General features: G+C 41.1%; 1 protein-coding gene across 2 annotated transcripts in view; it reads left to right on the forward strand.

Annotated features, from left to right (window-relative positions):
- Nucleotides 1-19,732, forward strand: part of LOC120020449 (retinoic acid receptor RXR-gamma-A-like) — a 39,383-nt gene extending 19,651 nt beyond the window's left edge. For both annotated transcript variants that reach the window (XM_038964122.1, XM_038964124.1), the window contains 7 exons: nt 15,501-15,680; nt 15,816-15,976; nt 16,166-16,295; nt 16,557-16,689; nt 17,128-17,219; nt 17,472-17,577; nt 19,235-19,732. In XM_038964122.1, coding sequence (XP_038820050.1) covers nt 15,501-15,680; nt 15,816-15,976; nt 16,166-16,295; nt 16,557-16,689; nt 17,128-17,219; nt 17,472-17,577; nt 19,235-19,382 — 950 coding nt within the window. In that variant the 3' untranslated portion in view covers nt 19,383-19,732. The remainder of the gene's footprint in view (nt 1-15,500; nt 15,681-15,815; nt 15,977-16,165; nt 16,296-16,556; nt 16,690-17,127; nt 17,220-17,471; nt 17,578-19,234) is intronic.
- Nucleotides 19,733-23,408: the final 3,676 nt, after the last annotated feature.

A 23,408-nucleotide genomic window follows, 5' to 3' on the forward strand; every position in this document is an offset into this window, starting at 1 on the left:
GCTGGTTACCAGACTAGACCATACTATACTGTAGCTGGTTACCAGATTAGACCATACTATACTGTTGCTGGTTACCAGACTAGACCATACTATACTGTAGCTGGTTACTAGACTAGACCATACTATACTGTAGCTGGTTACTAGACTAGACCATACTATAATGTAGCTGGTTACCAGACTAGACCATACTATACTGTAGCTGGTTACCAGACTAGACCATACTATACTGTAGCTGGTTACCAGACTAGACCATACTATACTGTAGCTGGTTACCAGACTAGAACATACTGTAATGTAGCTGGTTACCAGACTAGACCATACTATACTGTTGCTGGTTACCAGACTAGACCATACTTTAATGTAGCAGGTTACGACTATAATATACTGTAGCTGGTTACCAGACTAGACCATACTATATTGTAGCTGGTTACCAGAGTAGACCATACTATACTGTAGCTGGTTACCAGACTAGACCATACTATACTGTTGCTGGTTACCAGACTAGACCATACTTTAATGTAGCAGGTTACGACTATAATATACTGTAGCTGGTTACCAGACTAGACCATACTATATTGTAGCTGGTTACCAGACTAGACCATACTATACTGTAGCAGGTTACGACTATAATATACTGTAGCTGGTTACCAGACTAGACCATACTATACTGTAGCTGGTTACCAGACTAGACCATACTATATTGTAGATGGTTACCAGACTAGACCATACTGTAATGTAGCTGGTTACCAGACTAGACCATACTATACTGTAGCTGGTTACCAGACTAGACCATACTATACTGTAGCTGGTTACCAGACTAGACCATACTATACTGTAGCTGGTTACCAGACTAGACCATACTATACTGTAGCTGGTTACCAGACTAGACCATACTATACTGTAGCTGGTTACCAGACTAGACCATAATATACTGTATCTGGTTACCAGATTAGACCATACTATACTGTATCTGGTTACCAGATTAGACAATACTATACTGTAGCTGGTTACCAGATTAGACCATACTATACTGTAGCTGGTTACCAGACTAGACCATACTATACTGTAGCTGGTTACCAGACTAGACCATACTATACTGTAGCTGGTTACCAGACTAGACCATACTATACTGTATCTGGTTACCAGACTAGACCATACTATACTGTAGATGGTTACCAGATTAGACCATACTATACTGTAGCTGGTTACCAGACTAGACCATACTATACTGGAGCTGGTTACCAGACTAGACCATACTATACTGGAGCTGGTTACCAGACTAGACCATACTATACTGTAGCTGGTTACCAGACTAGACCATACTGTACTGTTGCTGGTTACCAGACTAGACAATATTATAATGTAGCTGGTTACCAGACTAGACCATACTATACTGTAGCTGGTTACCAGACTAGACTATAATATACTGTATCTGGTTACCAGATTAGACCATACTATACTGTATCTGGTTACCAGATTAGACCATACTATACTGTAGCTGGTTACCAGATTAGACCACACTATACTGTAGCTGGTTACCAGATTAGACCATACTATACTGTAGCTGGTTACCAGATTAGACCATACTATAATGTAGCTGGTTACCAGACTAGAAAATACTATACTGTAGCAGGTCACGACTATAATATACTGTAGCTGGTTGCCAGACTAGACCATACTATACTGTAGCTGGTTACCAGACTAGACCATACTATACTGTATCTGGTTACCAGATTAGACCATACTATACTGGAGCTGGTTACCAGACTAGACCATACTATAATGTAGCTGGTTACCAGACTAGTCAATACTATACTGTAGCTGGTTACCAGACTAGACCATACTATAATGTAGCTGGTTACCAGATTAGACCATACTATACTGTAGCTGGTTACTAGACTAGACAATACTATACTGTAGCTGGTTACCAGACTAGACCATACTATAATGTAGCTGGTTACCAGATTAGACCATACTATACTGTAGCTGGTTGCCAGACTAGACTATAATATACTGTAGCTGGTTACCAGACTAGACCATACTATACTGTATCTGGTTACCAGATTAGACCATACTATACTGGAGCTGGTTACCAGACTAGACCATACTATAATGTAGCTGGTTACCAGACTAGTCAATACTATACTGTAGCTGGTTACCAGACTAGACCATACTATAATGTAGCTGGTTACCAGATTAGACCATACTATACTGTAGCTGGTTACTAGACTAGACAATACTATACTGTAGCTGGTTACCAGACTAGACCATACTATACTGTAGCTGGTTACCAGACTAGACCATACTGTAATGTCGCTGGTTACCAGATTAGACCATACTATACTGTAGCTGGTTACCAGATTAGACCATACTATACTGTAATGTCGCTGGTTACCAGACTAGACCATACTATACTGTAATGTCGCTGGTTACCAGATTAGACCATACTATACTGTAGCTGGTTACCAGACTAGACCATACTATACTGTAGCAGGTCACGACTATAATATACTGTAGCTGGTTGCCAGACTAGACCATACTATACTGTAGCTGGTTACCAGACTAGACCATACTATACTGGAGCTGGTTACCAGACTACACCATACTATACTGGAGCTGGTTACCAGACTAGACCATACTATACTGTAGCTGGTTACCAGACTAGACCATACTATACTGGAGCTGGTTACCAGACTAGACCATACTATACTGTAGCTGGTTACCAGACTAGACCATACTATACTGTAGCTGGTTACCAGACTAGAAAATACTATACTGTAGCAGGTCACGACTATAATATACTGTAGCTGGTTGCCAGACTAGACCATACTATACTGTAGCTGGTTACCAGACTAGACCATACTATACTGTAGATGGTTACCAGATTAGACCATACTATACTGTAGCTGGTTACCAGACTAGACTATAATATACTGTAGCTGGTTACCAGACTAGACCATACTATACTGGAGCTGGTTACCAGACTAGACCATACTATACTGTAGCTGGTTACCAGACTAGTCAATACTATACTGTAGCTGGTTACCAGACTAGACCATACTATACTGTAGCTGGTTACCAGACTAGACCATACTATACTGTAGCTGGTTACCAGACTAGACCATACTATACTGTAGTAGGTTACGACTATAATATACTGTAGCTGGTTACTAGACTAGACCATACTATAATGTAGCTGGTTACCAGACTAGACCATACTATACTGGAGCTGGTTACCAGACTAGACCATACTATACTGTAGCTGGTTACCAGACTAGACTATAATATACTGTAGCTGGTTACCAGACTAGACTATAATATACTGTAGCTGGTTACCAGACTAGTCAATACTATACTGTAGCTGGTTACCAGACTAGACCATACTATACTGTAGCTGGTTACCAGACTAGACCATACTATACTGTAGCTGGTTACCAGACTAGACCATGCTATACTGGAGCTGGTTACCAGACTAGTCAATACTATACTGTAGCTGGTTACCAGACTAGACCATACTATACTGGAGCTGGTTACCAGACTAGACAATACTATACTGTAGCTGGTTACCAGACTAGACCATACTATAATGTAGCTGGTTACCAGATTAGACCATACTATACTGGAGCTGGTTACCAGACTAGACAATACTATACTGTAGCTGGTTACCAGACTAGACCATACTATAATGTAGCTGGTTACCAGATTAGACCATACTATACTGTAGCTGGTTACCAGATTAGACCATACTATACTGTAGCTGGTTACCAGACTAGACCATACTATACTGTAGATGGTTACCAGATTAGACCATACTATACTGTAGATGGTTACCAGATTAGACCATACTATACTGTAGATGGTTACCAGATTAGACCATACTATAATGTAGCTGGTTACCAGACTAGACCATACTATACTGTAGCTGGTTACCAGACTAGTCAATACTATACTGTAGCTGGTTACCAGACTAGACCATACTATACTGGAGCTGGTTACCAGACTAGACCATACTATACTGTAGCTGGTTAACAGACTAGACCATACTATAATGTAGCTGGTTACCAGATTAGACCATACTATACTGTAGCTGGTTACTAGACAATACTATACTGTAGCTGGTTACCAGACTAGACCATACTATACTGTAGCTGGTTACCAGACTAGACCATACTATACTGTAGCTGGTTACCAGACTAGACCATACTATACTGTAGCTGGTTACCAGACTAGACCATACTATACTGGAGCTGGTTACCAGACTAGACCATACTTTAATGTAGCTGGTTACCAGACTAGACCATACTATACTGTAGCTGGTTACCAGATTAGACCATACTATACTGTAGATGGTTACCAGACTAGACCATACTATACTGTAGCTGGTTACCAGACTAGACCATACTATACTGTAGCTGGTTACCAGACTAGACCATACTATACTGGAGCTGGTTACCAGACTAGACCATACTTTAATGTAGCTGGTTACCAGACTAGACCATACTATAATGTAGCTGGTTACCAGACTAGACCATACTATACTGTAGCTGGTTACCAGACTAGACCATACTATACTGTAGCTGGTTACCAGACTAGTCAATACTATACTGTAGCTGGATACCAGACTAGACCATACTATACTGGAGCTGGTTACCAGACTAGACCATACTATACTGTAGCTGGTTACCAGACTAGACCATACTATAATGTAGCTGGTTACCAGATTAGACCATACTATACTGTAGCTGGTTACTAGACAATACTATACTGGAGCTGGTTACCAGACTAGACCATACTATACTGTAGCTGGTTACCAGACTAGACCATACTGTACTGTTGCTGGTTACCAGACTAGACCATATTATAATGTAGCTGGTTACCAGACTAGACCATACTATACTGTAGCTGGTTACCAGACTAGACTATAATATACTGTATCTGGTTACCAGATTAGACCATACTATACTGTAGCTGGTTACCAGATTAGACCATACTATATTGTAGCTGGTTACCAGATTAGACCACACTATACTGTAGCTGGTTACCAGATTAGACCACACTATACTGTAGCTGGTTACCAGATTAGACCATACTATACTGTAGCTGGTTACCAGACTAGACCATACTATAATGTAGCTGGTTACCAGACTAGAAAATACTATACTGTAGCAGGTCACAACTATAATATACTGTAGCTGGTTGCCAGACTAGACCATACTATAATGTAGCTGGTTACCAGACTAGTCAATACTATACTGTAGCTGGTTACCAGACTAGACCATACTATAATGTAGCTGGTTACCAGATTAGACCATACTATACTGTAGCTGGTTACTAGACTAGACAATACTATACTGTAGCTGGTTACCAGACTAGACCATACTATACTGTAGCTGGTTACCAGACTAGACCATACTGTAATGTCGCTGGTTACCAGATTAGACCATACTATACTGTAGCTGGTTACCAGATTAGACCATACTATACTGTAATGTCGCTGGTTACCAGATTAGACCATACTATACTGTAATGTCGCTGGTTACCAGATTAGACCATACTATACTGTAGCTGGTTACCAGACTAGACCATTCTTCAATGTAGCTGGTTACCAGATTAGACCATACTATACTGTAATGTCGCTGGTTACCAGATTAGACCATACTATACTGTAGCTGGTTACCAGACTAGACCATACTATACTGTAGCAGGTCACGACTATAATATACTGTAGCTGGTTGCCAGACTAGACCATACTATACTGTAGCTGGTTACCAGACTAGACCATACTATACTGGAGCTGGTTACCAGACTAGACCATACTATACTGTAGCTGGTTACCAGACTAGACCATACTATACTGTAGCTGGTTACCAGACTAGAAAATACTATACTGTAGCAGGTCACGACTATAATATACTGTAGCTGGTTACCAGACTAGACCATACTATACTGTAGCTGGTTACCAGACTAGACCATACTATACTGTAGATGGTTACCAGATTAGACCATACTATACTGTAGCTGGTTACCAGACTAGACTATAATATACTGTAGCTGGTTACCAGACTAGACCATACTATACTGGAGCTGGTTACCAGACTAGACCATACTATACTGTAATGTCGCTGGTTACCAGATTAGACCATACTATACTGTAGCTGGTTACCAGACTAGACCATTCTTCAATGTAGCTGGTTACCAGATTAGACCATACTATACTGTAATGTCGCTGGTTACCAGACTAGACCATACTATACTGGAGCTGGTTACCAGACTAGACCATACTATATTGTAGATGGTTACCAGACTAGACCATACTATACTGTAGCTGGTTACCAGACTAGACCATACTATACTGTAGCTGGTTACCAGACTAGAAAATACTATACTGTAGCAGGTCACGACTATAATATACTGTAGCTGGTTACCAGACTAGACCATACTATACTGTAGCTGGTTACCAGACTAGAAAATACTATACTGTAGCAGGTCACGACTATAATATACTGTAGCTGGTTACCGGACTAGACCATACTATACTGTAGCTGGTTACCAGACTAGACCATACTATACTGTAGCTGGTTACCAGACTAGACTATAATATACTGTAGCTGGTTACCAGACTAGACCATACTATACTGGAGCTGGTTACCAGACTAGACCATACTATACTGTAGCTGGTTACCAGACTAGTCAATACTATACTGTAGCTGGTTACCAGACTAGACCATACTATACTGTAGCTGGTTACCAGACTAGACCATACTATACTGTAGCTGGTTACCAGACTAGACCATACTATACTGTAGTAGGTTACGACTATAATATACTGTAGATGGTTACCAGACTAGACCATACTATACTGTAGCTGGTTACCAGACTAGACCATACTATACTGGAGCTGGTTACCAGACTAGACCATACTATACTGTAGCTGGTTACCAGACTAGACTATAATATACTGTAGCTGGTTACCAGACTAGACTATAATATACTGGAGCTGGTTACCAGACTAGACCATACTATACTGGAGCTGGTTACCAGACTAGACCATACTATACTGTAGCTGGTTACCAGACTAGACCATACTATACTGTAGCTGGTTACCAGACTAGACCATACTATACTGTAGCTGGTTACCAGACTAGACCATACTATACTGTAGCTGGTTACCAGACTAGACCATACTATACTGTAGTAGGTTACGACTATAATATACTGTAGCTGGTTACCAGACTAGACCATACTATACTGGAGCTGGTTACCAGACTAGACAATACTATACTGTAGCTGGTTACCAGACTAGACCATACTATACTGGAGCTGGTTACCAGACTAGACCATACTATACTGTAGCTGGTTACCAGACTAGACTATAATATACTGTAGCTGGTTACCAGACTAGACTATAATATACTGTAGCTGGTTACCAGACTAGACCATACTATACTGTAGCTGGTTACCAGACTAGACCATACTATACTGTAGCTGGTTACCAGACTAGACCATACTATACTGTAGCTGGTTACCAGACTAGACCATACTATACTGGAGCTGGTTACCAGACTAGACCATACTATACTGGAGCTGGTTACCAGACTAGACCATACTATACTGTAGCTGGTTACCAGACTAGACTATAATATACTGTAGCTGGTTACCAGACTAGACTATAATATACTGTAGCTGGTTACCAGACTAGACCATACTATACTGGAGCTGGTTACCAGACTAGACCATACTATACTGTAGCTGGTTACCAGACTAGTCAATACTATACTGTAGCTGGTTACCAGACTAGACCATACTATACTGTAGCTGGTTACCAGACTAGACCATACTATACTGTAGCTGGTTACCAGACTAGCCCATACTATACTGGAGCTGGTTACCAGACTAGACCATACTATACTGTAGCTGGTTACCAGACTAGACCATACTATACTGGAGCTGGTTACCAGACTAGACAATACTATACTGTAGCTGGTTACCAGACTAGACCATACTATAATGTAGCTGGTTACCAGATTAGACCATACTATACTGGAGCTGGTTACCAGACTAGACAATACTATACTGTAGCTGGTTACCAGACTAGACCATACTATAATGTAGCTGGTTACCAGATTAGACCATACTATACTGTAGCTGGTTACCAGACTAGACCATACTATACTGTAGCTGGTTACCAGATTAGACCATACTATACTGTAGATGGTTACCAGATTAGACCATACTATACTGTAGATGGTTACCAGATTAGACCATACTATACTGTAGCTGGTTACCAGACTAGACCATACTATAATGTAGCTGGTTACCAGATTAGACCATACTATACTGTAGCTGGTTACTAGACAATACTATACTGTAGCTGGTTACCAGACTAGACCATACTATACTGTAGCTGGTTACCAGACTAGACCATACTATACTGTAGCTGGTTACCAGACTAGACCATACTATACTGTAGCTGGTTACCAGACTAGACCATACTATACTGTAGCTGGTTACCAGACTAGACCATACTATACTGGAGCTGGTTACCAGACTAGACCATACTTTAATGTAGCTGGTTACCAGACTAGACCATACTATACTGTAGCTGGTTACCAGATTAGACCATACTATACTGTAGATGGTTACCAGATTAGACCATACTATACTGTAGATGGTTACCAGATTAGACCATACTATACTGTACATGGTTACCAGATTAGACCATACTATACTGTAGATGGTTACCAGATTAGACCATACTATACTGTAGATGGTTACCAGATTAGACCATACTATACTGTAGATGGTTACCAGACTAGACCATACTGTAGCTGGTTACCAGACTAGACCATACTATACTGTAGCTGGTTACCAGATTAGACCATACTATACTGTAGCTGGTTACCAGACTAGTCAATACTATACTGTAGCTGGTTACCAGACTAGACCATACTATACTGTAGCTGGTTACCAGACTAGACAATACTATACTGTAGCTGGTTACCAGACTAGACCATACTATACTGGAGCTGGTTACCAGACTAGACCATACTATACTGTAGCTGGTTACCAGACTAGACTATAATATACTGTAGCTGGTTACCAGACTAGACTATAATATACTGTAGCTGGTTACCAGACTAGACCATACTATACTGTAGCTGGTTACCAGACTAGACCATACTATACTGTAGCTGGTTACCAGACTAGACCATACTATACTGTAGCTGGTTACCAGACTAGACCATACTATACTGGAGCTGGTTACCAGACTAGACCATACTATACTGGAGCTGGTTACCAGACTAGACCATACTATACTGTAGCTGGTTACCAGACTAGACTATAATATACTGTAGCTGGTTACCAGACTAGACTATAATATACTGTAGCTGGTTACCAGACTAGACCATACTATACTGGAGCTGGTTACCAGACTAGACCATACTATACTGTAGCTGGTTACCAGACTAGTCAATACTATACTGTAGCTGGTTACCAGACTAGACCATACTATACTGTAGCTGGTTACCAGACTAGACCATACTATACTGTAGCTGGTTACCAGACTAGCCCATACTATACTGGAGCTGGTTACCAGACTAGACCATACTATACTGTAGCTGGTTACCAGACTAGACCATACTATACTGGAGCTGGTTACCAGACTAGACAATACTATACTGTAGCTGGTTACCAGACTAGACCATACTATAATGTAGCTGGTTACCAGATTAGACCATACTATACTGGAGCTGGTTACCAGACTAGACAATACTATACTGTAGCTGGTTACCAGACTAGACCATACTATAATGTAGCTGGTTACCAGATTAGACCATACTATACTGTAGCTGGTTACCAGACTAGACCATACTATACTGTAGCTGGTTACCAGATTAGACCATACTATACTGTAGATGGTTACCAGATTAGACCATACTATACTGTAGATGGTTACCAGATTAGACCATACTATACTGTAGCTGGTTACCAGACTAGACCATACTATAATGTAGCTGGTTACCAGATTAGACCATACTATACTGTAGCTGGTTACTAGACAATACTATACTGTAGCTGGTTACCAGACTAGACCATACTATACTGTAGCTGGTTACCAGACTAGACCATACTATACTGTAGCTGGTTACCAGACTAGACCATACTATACTGTAGCTGGTTACCAGACTAGACCATACTATACTGTAGCTGGTTACCAGACTAGACCATACTATACTGGAGCTGGTTACCAGACTAGACCATACTTTAATGTAGCTGGTTACCAGACTAGACCATACTATACTGTAGCTGGTTACCAGATTAGACCATACTATACTGTAGATGGTTACCAGATTAGACCATACTATACTGTAGATGGTTACCAGATTAGACCATACTATACTGTACATGGTTACCAGATTAGACCATACTATACTGTAGATGGTTACCAGATTAGACCATACTATACTGTAGATGGTTACCAGATTAGACCATACTATACTGTAGATGGTTACCAGACTAGACCATACTGTAGCTGGTTACCAGACTAGACCATACTGTAGCTGGTTACCAGACTAGACCATACTGTAATGTAGCTGGTTACCAGACTAGACCATACTATATTGTAGCTGGTTACCAGACTAGACCATACTATACTGTAGCTGGTTACCAGACTAGACCATACTGTAATGTAGCTGGTTACCAGACTAGACTATACTGTAGCTGGTTACCAGACTAGACCATACTATACTGTAGCTGGTTACCAGACTAGACCATACTATACTGTAGCTGGTTACCAGACTAGACCATACTATACTGTAGCTGGTTACCAGACTAGACCATACTATAGCTGGTTACCAGACTAGACCATACTATACTGGAGCTGGTTACCAGACTAGACCATACTATACTGTAGCTGGTTACCAGACGAGACCATACTATACTGTAGCTGGTTACCAGACTAGACCATACTATAATATAGCTGGTTACCAGATTAGACCATACTATACTGTAGCTGGTTACCAGACTAGACCATACTATACTGTAGCTGGTTACCAGACTAGTCAATACTATACTGTAGCTGGTTACCAGACTAGACCATACTATACTGTAGCTGGTTACCAGACTAGTCAATACTATACTGTAGCTGGTTACCAGACTAGACCATACTATACTGTAGCTGGTTACCAGACTAGACCATACTATACTGTAGCTGGTTACCAGACTAGACCATACTATACTGTAGCTGGTTACCAGACTAGACCATACTATACTGGAGCTGGTTACCAGACTAGACCATACCATACTGTAGCTGGTTACCAGACTAGACCATACTATACTGTAGCTGGTTACCAGACTAGACCATACTATACTGTAGCTGGTTACCAGACTAGACCATACTATACTGTAGCTGGTTACCAGACTAGACCATACTATACTGTAGCTGGTTACCAGACTAGTCAATACTATACTGTAGCTGGTTACCAGACTAGACCATACTATACTGGAGCTGGTTACCAGACTAGACCATACTATACTGGAGCTGGTTGCCAGACTAGACCATACTATACTGGAGCTGGTTACCAGACTAGTCAATACTATACTGTAGCTGGTTACCAGACTAGACCATACTATACTGGAGCTGGTTACCAGACTAGACCATACTATACTGTAGCTGGTTACCAGACTAGACCATACTATAATGTAGCTGGTTACCAGATTAGACCATACTATACTGTAGCTGGTTACCAGATTAGACCATACTATACTGTAGCTGGTTACCAGACTAGTCCATACTATACTGTAGCTGGTTACCAGACTAGACCATACTATACTGTAGCTGGTTACCAGACTAGACCATACTATACTGTAGCTGGTTACCAGACTAGACCATACTATACTGGAGCTGGTTACCAGACTAGACCATACTAAACTGTAGCTGGTTAACAGACTAGACCATACTATACTGTAGCTGGTTACCAGACTAGACCATACTATACTGTAGCTGGTTACCAGACTAGACCATACTATACTGTAGCTGGTTACCAGACTAGACCATACTATACTGGAGCTGGTTACCAGACTAGACCATACTATACTGGAGCTGGTTACCAGACTAGACCATACTATACTGTAGCTGGTTACCAGACTAGACCATACTATACTGTAGCTGGTTACCAGACTAGACCATACTATACTGTAGCTGGTTACCAGATTAGACCATACTATACTGGAGCTGGTTACCAGACTAGACCATACTTTAATGTAGCTGGTTACCAGACTAGACCATACCATACTGTAGCTGGTTACCAGACTAGACCATACTTTAATGTAGCTGGTTACCAGACTAGACCATACTATACTGGAGCTGGTTACCAGACTAGACCATACTTTAATGTAGCTGGTTACCAGACTAGACCATACCATACTGTAGCTGGTTACCAGACTAGACCATACTTTAATGTAGCTGGTTACCAGACTAGACCATACTATACTGTAGCTGGTTACTAGACTAGACCATATTATACTGGAGCTGGTTACCAGACTAGACCATACTATACTGTAGCTGGTTACCAGACTAGACCATACTATACTGTAGCTGGTTACCAGACTAGACCATACTATACTGTAGCTGGTTACCAGACTAGACCATACTATACTGTAGCTGGTTACCAGATTAGACCATACTATACTGTAGCAGGTTACCAGACTAGACCATACTATACTGTAGCAGGTTACCAGACTAGACCATACTATATTGTAGCTGGTTACCAGATTAGACCATACTATAATGTAGCTGGTTACCAGACTAGACCATACTATACTGTTGCTGGTTACCAGACTAGACCATACTATACTGAAGCTGGTTACCAGACTAGACCATACTATACTGTAGCTGGGTACCAGATTAGACCATACTGTAATGTAGCTGGTTACCAGACTAGACCATACTATACTGTAGCTGGTTACCAGACTAGACCATACTATACTGTAGCTGGTTACCAGATTAGACCATACTATATTGTAGCTGGTTACCAGACTAGACCATACTATACTGTAGCTGGTTACCAGATTAGACCATACTGTACTGTAGCTGGTTACCAGATTAGACCATACTATACTGTAGCTGGTTACCAGATTAGACCATACTGTAATGTAGATGGTTACCAGATTAGACCATACTATACTGTAGCTGGTTACCAGACTAGACCATACTATACTGTAGCTGGTTACCAGATTAGACCATACTGTAATGTAGATGGTTACCAGACTAGACCATACTATACTGTAGCTGGTTACCAGACTAGACCATACTATAATGTAGCTGGTTACCAGATTAGACCATACTATACTGTAGCTGGTTACTAGACAATACTATACTGTAGCTGGTTACCAGATTAGACCATACTATACTGTAGCTGGTTACCAGACTAGACCATACTATACTGTAGCTGGTTACCAGACTAGACCATACTATACTGTAGCTGGTTACCAGACTAGACCATACTGTAATGTAGATGGTTACCAGACTAGACCATACTATACTGTAGCTGGTTACCAGACTAGACCATACTATACTGTAGCTGGTTACCAGACTAGACCATACTATACTGTAGATGGTTACCAGACTAGACCATACTATACTGTAGCTGGTTACCAGACTAGTCAATACTATACTGTAGCTGGTTACCAGACTAGACCATACTATACTGTAGCTGGTTACCAGACTAGACCATACTATACTGGAGCTGGTTGCCAGACTAGACCATACTATAATGTAGCTGGTTACCAGATTAGACCATACTATACTGTAGCTGGTTACCAGACTAGTCAATACTATACTGTAGCTGGTTACCAGACTAGACCATACTATACTGTAGCTGGTTACCAGACTAGTCAATACTATACTGTAGCTGGTTACCAGACTAGACCATACTATACTGGAGCTGGTTGCCAGACTAGTCAATACTATACTGTAGCTGGTTACCAGACTAGACCATACTATACTGTAGCTGGTTACCAGACTAGACCATACTATACTGGAGCTGGTTACCAGATTAGACCATACTATACTGTAGATGGTTACCAGATTAGACCATACTATACTGTAGCTGGTTACCAGATTAGACCATACTGTAATGTAGCTGGTTACCAGATTAGACCATACTGTACTGTAGCTGGTTACCAGATTAGACCATACTTTACTGTAGCTGGTTACCAGATTAGACCATACTTTAATGTAGCTGGTTACCAGATTAGACCATACTTTAATGTAGCTGGTTACCAGATTAGACCATACTATACTGTAGCTGGTTACTAGACTAGACAATACTATACTGTAGCTGGTTACCAGATTAGACCATACTTTAATGTAGCTGGTTACCAGATTAGACCATACTATACTGTAGCTGGTTACTAGACTAGACAATACTATACTGTAGCTGGTTACCAGACTAGACCATACTATACTGTAGCTGGTTACCAGACTAGACCATACTATACTGTAGCTGGTTACCAGACTAGACCATACTATACTGGAGCTGGTTACCAGACTAGACCATACTATACTGTAGCTGGTTACCAGACTAGACCATACTTTAATGTAGCTGGTTACCAGACTAGACCATACTATACTGTAGCTGGTTACCAGATTAGACCATACTGTAATGTAGCTGGTTACCAGATTAGACCATACTGTACTGTAGCTGGTTACCAGATTAGACCATACTATAATGTAGCTGGTTACCAGATTAGACCATACTATAATGTAGATGGTTACCAGATTAGACCATACTATAATGTAGCTGGTTACCAGATTAGACCATACTGTAATGTAGATGGTTACCAGATTAGACCATACTGTACTGTAGCTGGTTACCAGATTAGACCATACTATAATGTAGATGGTTACCAGATTAGACCATACTATAATGTAGATGGTTACCAGATTAGACCATACTATAATGTAGCTGGTTACCAGATTAGACCATACTGTAATGTAGATGGTTACCAGATTAGACCATACTGTACTGTAGCTGGTTACCAGATTAGACCATACTATAATGTAGCTGGTTACCAGATTAGACCATACTATACTGTAGATGGTTACCAGATTAGACCATACTATAATGTAGATGGTTACCAGATTAGACCATACTATACTGTAGATGGTTACCAGATTAGACCATACTATAATGTAGCTGGTTACCAGATTAGACCATACTATAATGTAGCTGGTTACCAGACTAGACCATACTGTACTGTACCATCGTTTTCCTCCTTGACAAGTTACATGGTTTGGAAGAACTTCTGTCCCTACTACTAGTATACCATACCACCTTCATCAACATAGCTACAGGATAACTAAGCCAAAACATTTCCTTAATAAATGCTCCGTCATATTATATCCCCTCACTAACAGCATTAACAGAATGATAACATCCAGAGAGAACCACACAACTACAGTTCATTGATCTTCTATATATTCAATGTTCTTCCAGGGAAACACTACGGCGTGTACAGCTGTGAAGGCTGCAAGGGCTTCTTCAAGAGAACCATCAGGAAGGACCTCAGCTACACGTGTCGAGACAGCAAGCAGTGCCTGATCGACAAGCGCCAGCGCAACCGCTGCCAGTACTGCCGCTATCAGAAGTGTCTGGCTATGGGCATGAAGAGAGAAGGTGTGTGTGTGTGTGTGTGTGTGTGTGTGTGTGTGTGTGTGTGTGTGTGTGTGTGTGTGTGTGTGTGTGTGTGTGTGTGTGTGTGTGTGTGTGTGTGTGTGTGTGACTCCCATGTTTGTGTGTTCCTCTGCGCAGCGGTGCAGGAGGAGCGCCAGCGGGGCCGGGAGAAGAGTGATAACGAGGTGGAGTCTACCAGTAGTTTTAACGAGGACATGCCTGTTGAGAAGATACTGGACGCGGAGCTGGCTATCGAACCCAAGACTGAAGCCTACATGGAGGCGAGCGCAGGCAACTCTGTAAGCAAACCTCCCTCTGTCCATCCTTCCGCCCATCTCTCTCTCTCTCTATGGACAGATCTACACTACGTCAAATCATATTCATTGTCCTGAATGCTTGAGGTCACTCTACACATGTCTATTTGTTCCAAACTCAGTGTCCTCTTTCATAGCTGATTATTGAATATTCCATGTGTGTCTATCTGACAGAAGAACGACCCGGTCACCAACATCTGCCAGGCAGCAGACAAGCAGCTGTTCACCCTGGTGGAGTGGGCCAAGAGGATCCCACACTTCTCTGAGCTGCCCCTGGACGACCAGGTCATCTTATTACGAGCAGGTAGGCTCCAGCTACAGCACAGCAGATCACCATGCCTGTTCACACACCACAGACACCTATTGATTAATCTACTGCATTGATAGAAATATTTACTATGAGTAGTGGTGGTAGAACAATACAGTATATTTTTTGCACAGAGCGGTTTCCTTAGCACACCCTTACCCCTCTGGACACGTAGGTAGTTCTAGTCTCAACAACATAGTCACAATTCAAGTTAAACTCACCAGTTAACCACAGTATATTTTTCTCTCTCTCTGTTAGGTTGGAATGAGCTGCTCATTGCCTCGTTCTCCCACCGCTCTGTGACAGTGAAGGATGGTATCCTATTGGCCACGGGGCTCCACGTACACCGCAGCAGCGCCCACAGTGCCGGGGTGGGCTCCATCTTTGACAGGTCAGAGAAAAATACTTTAACAGTATAACCCCTTGACATGTGTAATATGGATACCATAGTAACCCATAGCCCTCACCACAGGTGGCTGGTGGCTCCTTCCTTGGGGAGGACGGGCTCATAGTAATGGCTGAAACAGAATCAATGGAATGGTATCAAACACAGCAAACACGTTTCCATGTGTTTGATACCTTTCCATTCACTCCATTCCAGCCATTATTATAACCTGTCCTCCCCTCAGCAGCCTCCTGTGGCCTACACTATAGCTTTCTCTTATGTAACACAGCTAGAAATGTAGCCCTGGTATTTCTACAGTAGTAGAAATGTCTATAATGATAGTTTGTTGCGCATCTATAGATGGACTTGCAAAATAAAGTGTTACCATGTTTTTTCCCCGTGACTTGTTTTCAATGTCTTTTCTTGCTGTGTTGTGGTCTCCAGGGTGCTGACGGAGCTGGTGTCTAAGATGAAAGACATGCAGATGGACAAGACTGAGCTGGGCTGCCTCCGAGCCATTGTTCTCTTCAACCCAGGTAACTACCATCATCATACAAGAGGCGGCTCGTCCAGGGAGGAAGAGGAGGATGGTCATCCTCATTAATTTTAGCATTAAAGATTGTTGTCCAATTAGCTTATTTTTTTTAATCATTTAACGTTTTTAACTCACTGAACACCATATATTCGACATTAGAAATACATTACAAATACACTTATAATATATTTCACATACTGTTTACTGTGTGCACAAGGGTAAGTTTCTGTCTATGAATGTTCTTTGCTTCCAGATGCCAAGGGCCTGTCTAATCCTACAGAGGTGGAAGCCCTGAGAGAGAAGGTCTACGCCTCACTGGAGTCCTACACTAAACACAGATATCCGGAGCAGCCTGGCAGGTCAGTCTCTCACAGTCACACTCTCCTTCAGTCTTATACATTTTCTGCTTAATTTGGGGCTGCATTCAATCCCTATTGTGGAAGTATCCCAGAAGACCCACGCTAAAATGTAAAGTACATTTCAGAATGAGCCGACAAATTCAGCGTTTACCGTGAATGCAGTCTTTGCAAACGCGGGAACAATCGAGCTATAACATGGATCTCCCACGACACAGATTTAATCCAATCCCTAGTCTCGGTAAATGACACACTCATATACACTAATGTCCAGTCATTCAACAGTCTCATGTGTCTGACTCTTCCTACTGTATGACACTGCAGCTCTTTAAAATATCACACTTTACTCTACCCATATAGGCTCTAATTTTCCCATATTCCTTCTCCGCTAAGTCTGATTTAAAGACGATAAATCGTAATTAATCTTCATGGTTTGCGTATGCCATTACACCTTTACTCCACACACAGAGACGCATACAAAGCTCTCCCTCGCCCTCCATTTGCAAAATCTGACCATAACTCTATCCTCCTGATTCCTGCTTACAACCAAAAATTAAAGCAGGAAGCACCAGTGACTCGGTTTATAAAAAAGTGGTCAGATGAAGCAGATGCTAAGCTACAGGACTGTTTTGCTAGCACAGACTGGAATATGTTCCGGGATTCTTCCGATGGCATTGAGGAGTACACCACAGTCACTGGCTTTATCAATAAGTGCATCGAGGACGTCGTTCCCACAGTGACTGTAAGTACATACCCCAACCAGAAGCAATGGATTAAAGGCAACATTCGCACTGAGCTAAAGGGTAGAGCTGCCGCTTTCAAGGAGCGGGACTCTAACCCGGAAGCTTATAAGAAATCCCACTATGCCCTCAGACGAACGATCAAACAGGCAAAGTGTCAACACAGGACTAAGATCGAAAGGATTTGGCATGGGTCCTCAGATCCAGTTTACAGCTGCACCATTGAGAGCATCCTGACGGGTTGAATCACTGCCTGGTATGGCAACTGCTCGGCCTCCTACCGCAAGGCACTACAGAGGGTAGTGCGTACGGCCCAGTACTTCACCGGGGCCAAGCTTCCTGCCATCCAGGACCTCTATACCAGGCGGTGTCATAGGAAGGCCATAAAAATTGTCAAAGACTCCAGCCACTCTAGTCATAGACTGTTCTCTCTGCTACTGCACGGCAAAAGGTACCGGAGCGCCAAGTCTAGGTCCAAGAGGTTCCTAAACAGCTTCTACCCCCAAGCCATAAGTCTCCTGAACAGCTAATCAAATGTCTACCCAGACTATTTGCATTGCCCCCCATGCTGCTACGACTCTGTTATTATCTATGCATAGCCACTTTAATAACTCTACCTACATGTGCATAATTACCTCAATACCGGTGCCCCCGCACCTTGACACATTGACTCTGTACCGGTACCCCCTGTATATAGCCCCGCTATTGTTATTTACTGCTGCTCTCTTACTTTTTGGGGGGGATTTTCTTAAAACTGCATTGTTGGTTAAGGGCTTGTAAGTAAGCATTTCACTGTAAGGTCTACTACACCTGTTGTATTTGGCGCATGTGACAAATACAATTGGATTTGATAAGGCTTTAAAATTACACCCCAGACAAGAGTAATCAATCCTCCCTCCTATCTACTTTCTCCTGGTCAGATTTGCCAAGCTGTTGTTGCGTTTGCCTGCACTACGCTCCATCGGCCTCAAGTGTCTGGAGCACCTCTTCTTCTTCAAGCTGATAGGAGATACGCCCATAGATACTTTCCTTATGGAAATGCTCGAAGCGCCGCACCAGATCACATGACACAAGTCTTACCCATTGTAAATACCCCCTAAACCCAATTCCCAGATCCCGTACCCCGGAGTACAACTGCTATGAAGTCAAACTTGAGAGTTCTTCACTTGCATATTTTGTACCGAGCACAATTAATAATGTGAAAATAAAAAGTTTCTATTGGTATTTTAAGAATTGAAACACTGTCAAAGGTGAATTTTAAAGAGGATTTGTTTTTGTAAAAAGAAGAGTATTAATTATCAGATCTAGCAACAACTGAATGCAACATGAAGTCTTATTCAATGATGAATGGTATGAAATACAGTTTCACCAGAATAGAATATCTGTGCAAATAAAAAGACAACTTTTAACATAATAAATTGCTTCAAGTCTGGTCAATTCATTGTGTCTTGCACTCAACCTTTATTCTCAACCTCAATTTGATTTTTATTTAAAGTGCAGTTACAAAACAGGACAACGAAAATAAACCACATTCTTTAAACATTCTGTATGTAAATACAGTATGTACAGTTGAAGTCGGAAGTTGACATGCACTTAGGTTGGAGTCATTAAAACCTGTTTTTCAACCACCCCAAAAATGTCTTGTTAACAAAACTATAGTTTTGGCAAGTCGGTTACTTTGTGCATGACACAAGTAATTTTTCCAACAATTGTTTACAGATAGATTATTTCACTTATAATTCACTGAATCACAATTCCATTGGGTCAGAAGTTTACATACACTAAGTTGTCTGTGCCTTTAAACAGGTTGGAAAATTCCAGAAAATGATGGCATGGCTTTAGAAGCTTCTGCTAGGCTAATTGAAATCATTGGAGTCAATTGGAGGTGTACCTGTGGATGTATTTCAAGGCCTACCTTCAAACTCAGTGCCTCTGCACTTTTGTGGCAAAATGGCTTAAGGACAAAGGTCAAGGTATTGGAGTGGCCATCACAAAGCCCTGACCTCAATCCTATAGAAAATTTGTGGGCAGAACTGAAAAAGCGTGTGCAAGCAAGGAGGCCTACAAACCTGACTCAGTTACACCAGCTCTGCCAGGAGGAATGGGCCAAAATTCACCCAACTTATTGTGGAAGGCTACCCGAAACGTTTGACCCAAGTTAAATAATTTAAAGGCAATGCTGCCAAATACTAATTGAGTGTATGTAAACTTCCGACCCACTGGGAATGTGATGAAAGAAATAAAAGCTGAAATAAATAATTCTCTCAACAATTATTCTGACATGTCACATTCTTAAAATAAAGTGGTGATCCTAACTGACCTAAGACAGGTCATTTTTACTAGGATTAAATGTCAGGAATTGTGAAAAACTGAGTTTAAATGTATTTGGCTAAGGTGTGTGTAAACTTCCGACTTCAACTGTAAATACAGTATGTGTAGGATTGGAGAAGAAACCTAGCAAAGATTTGAACAGAACCTCACCCAGTCAGTTTGTTATGCTATAAACTTGCAATAAACTCAATGGTATGTGGTAAAATCATGTTCTGTGTCCTATTGTAATCTCCTTTGCATATGTGAAGTAACCTATTAAGAGAGAGCACAAGCAGCGTTGGAAAGCCTGAGTATGTGAAATGCGTGGAAAACCTAAACAGTAGTAAGACATGGAAACACAGATTATTTTATAGTGTCAGTGGACCAACCAACAGCTCTTCCACTTGCCATACCTCATTTTGTGTTGCGTTAGTGAAATTGTGAAGTACTATCTAATTATTCTCTTGAAATTAGATTTACCTCATAAAACGTTTAGGTTACACACAAAGTTGACATGTGCGTCTCGTTGAGTATTGCTCTTTTAAGTTACAAAATATGCAAATGCCATACGGTAGCTATTTAATCTCTTTATAACACATATTTCATCCCAACAAGTCATTGCACATCTCCTTTATAGAGTATTTATTAAAAGTGTCCATTCAAGAGTGTTGGAGCAACAAGAGCAACTGCGGTCTGATTTTCATTAATTCATTCCAATGCCAGCCACCCTTTACAGCAACGATACTCAAATTGGGCCAGGAGTTCTTCCTGACTTTGGAAAAACTCTGGGCCCAAGTTATAGGCTATAATAATAGTAATTTGGTGGGCGCTTATATTTGTCCCATTTCACACATGTATTAATACACATGCATGAATTGGAAATTTAAAAAATTGCACCCTCGGAGTGGTGTCACAGCCAGGGTATGCCGTTATCAACTGCTACCCTGGAACAATTAGGATTAAGTGCCTTGCTCAAGGGCACATCAACAGATTTGTTACCTTGATGGCTCAGTGCTTAAAACTTGCAACCTTTCTGTCACTTGCCCAACGCGATAACTGCTAGGCTATCTGCCGGCCTATATCTCAGAGCCCAGAGATTTAATTTACCAGATCTCAAGGCCAAGACAAACTCCTGGCCCTATCCATAGTACCTGGCTTGAGTTCCACACTAAATGATGCCGTACAGTATAGCAGATCATGGTTAGTTCATAGGAACTCTGGGCAGATCAGACTGTAACCAGATCATTCTCGTCACCCACGGTGAGTCCAGTCCAGAGGCAGAGAGAGACAAAGGTCATGACTAGCTGTGGAAGCCAGCTTGTGTTCCTGTGGTCTGTAGGCTGACAGCTGGGTAGTATACTAGCCTAATAAGGCCTCCAACACAGCTCCTACAAACCACCTTTTACAAGACTCTGAAATCAAGAACTAGAACATAATGTTCACAGAACTGAGAAAGAATTTGGGGTCACAGAGCAGGGAGTCGCCTCAGTCAGTCCCTTTGTAGGCATCAACCTTCAGTAAGATTCAGCATCTTCCATATGTTAACCTGCCGGCAGGTAGCCTAGTGGTTAAGAGCGTTGGGCCAATACCCGAAAGGTTTCTAGTTTGAATCCCTGAGCCGACTAGGGTAAAATCTGTCAATGTGCTCTTGAGCAAGGCACTTAACCCTAATTCCTCCTGTAAGTCACTCTGGATAAGAGAGTCTTGTAAATGTGGGGCTATACTTTTTTGATCTAGTGAACTGGTAAAATTCTGATTGTAAGATTATTGGTCAAAGAGGATGTTTATGTGAAGCAAAGCGCATGTGTGAACATGGGTGTGTTTAAGAATGCTCTTTGAAGCACTCACTATTCTCCAGTGGTGTAAAGTACTTAAGTACACATACTTTCAAGTACTACTTAAGTCGTTTTTTTGGGTCTCTATACTTTACTATTTATATATTTTTTTACTTGAACTTTTACTCCACTACATTCCTAAAGAAAATATTGTACATTTTACTCCTTACATTTTTCCTGACACCACCCAAAAGTACTCGTTACATTTTGAATGCTTAGCAGGACAGAAAATATTCTAAATCACGCCCTTATCAAGAGAACATCCCTGGTCATCCCTACTGCCTTTGATCTGGAAGACTCACTAAACACAAATGCTTTGTTTGTAAATTATGTCTGACTGTTGAAGTGTGCCCCTGAAAAAAAAGAAAGTAAAGGTTGCTTAATATAAGGAATTTGAAGTGATTTATACTTTTACTTAACATTTTTGATACTTAAGTATATTTTAGCGATTTACATTTACTTTTGATACTTAAGTATATTTAAAACCAAATACTTTTAGACTTTTACTCAAGTAGTATTTTACTTGGTGACTTTCACTTTTACTTAATTTCACTTTCACTTTCATTTTCTTTTAAGGTGTCTTTACTTCTACTCAAGTACGACAATTGGGTACTTTTTCCACCACTGCTATTTTCATTCTTGAAACATATTGCCTCGGAGAGACGGTTTGAATAATACTTACATGTTCGTCGGTGGGGTAGAAGACATTACCTTAGATTTGAACCAGGAATGACGGTTCTTTCTTGAATAGTCTCTTTTGTTCCAAACACTGAAAATGTATCAACAGACGGCCTCACAAAAAAAAAAAAAATCTAAAAAAAAAAAAAGCAGCAATTGACACTTGTTTGTGTGTATGCATTGATATGTAGGCTGTGTGTGCCTTTTTAAAAATGTATGTAGTTCTGTCCTTGAGCTGTTCTTGTCTAATGATGTTCTGTATTATGTCATT

The sequence above is a fragment of the Salvelinus namaycush genome, chromosome 25, assembly GCF_016432855.1.
Source record: "Salvelinus namaycush isolate Seneca chromosome 25, SaNama_1.0, whole genome shotgun sequence".
Lineage (NCBI taxonomy): Eukaryota > Metazoa > Chordata > Actinopteri > Salmoniformes > Salmonidae > Salvelinus > Salvelinus namaycush.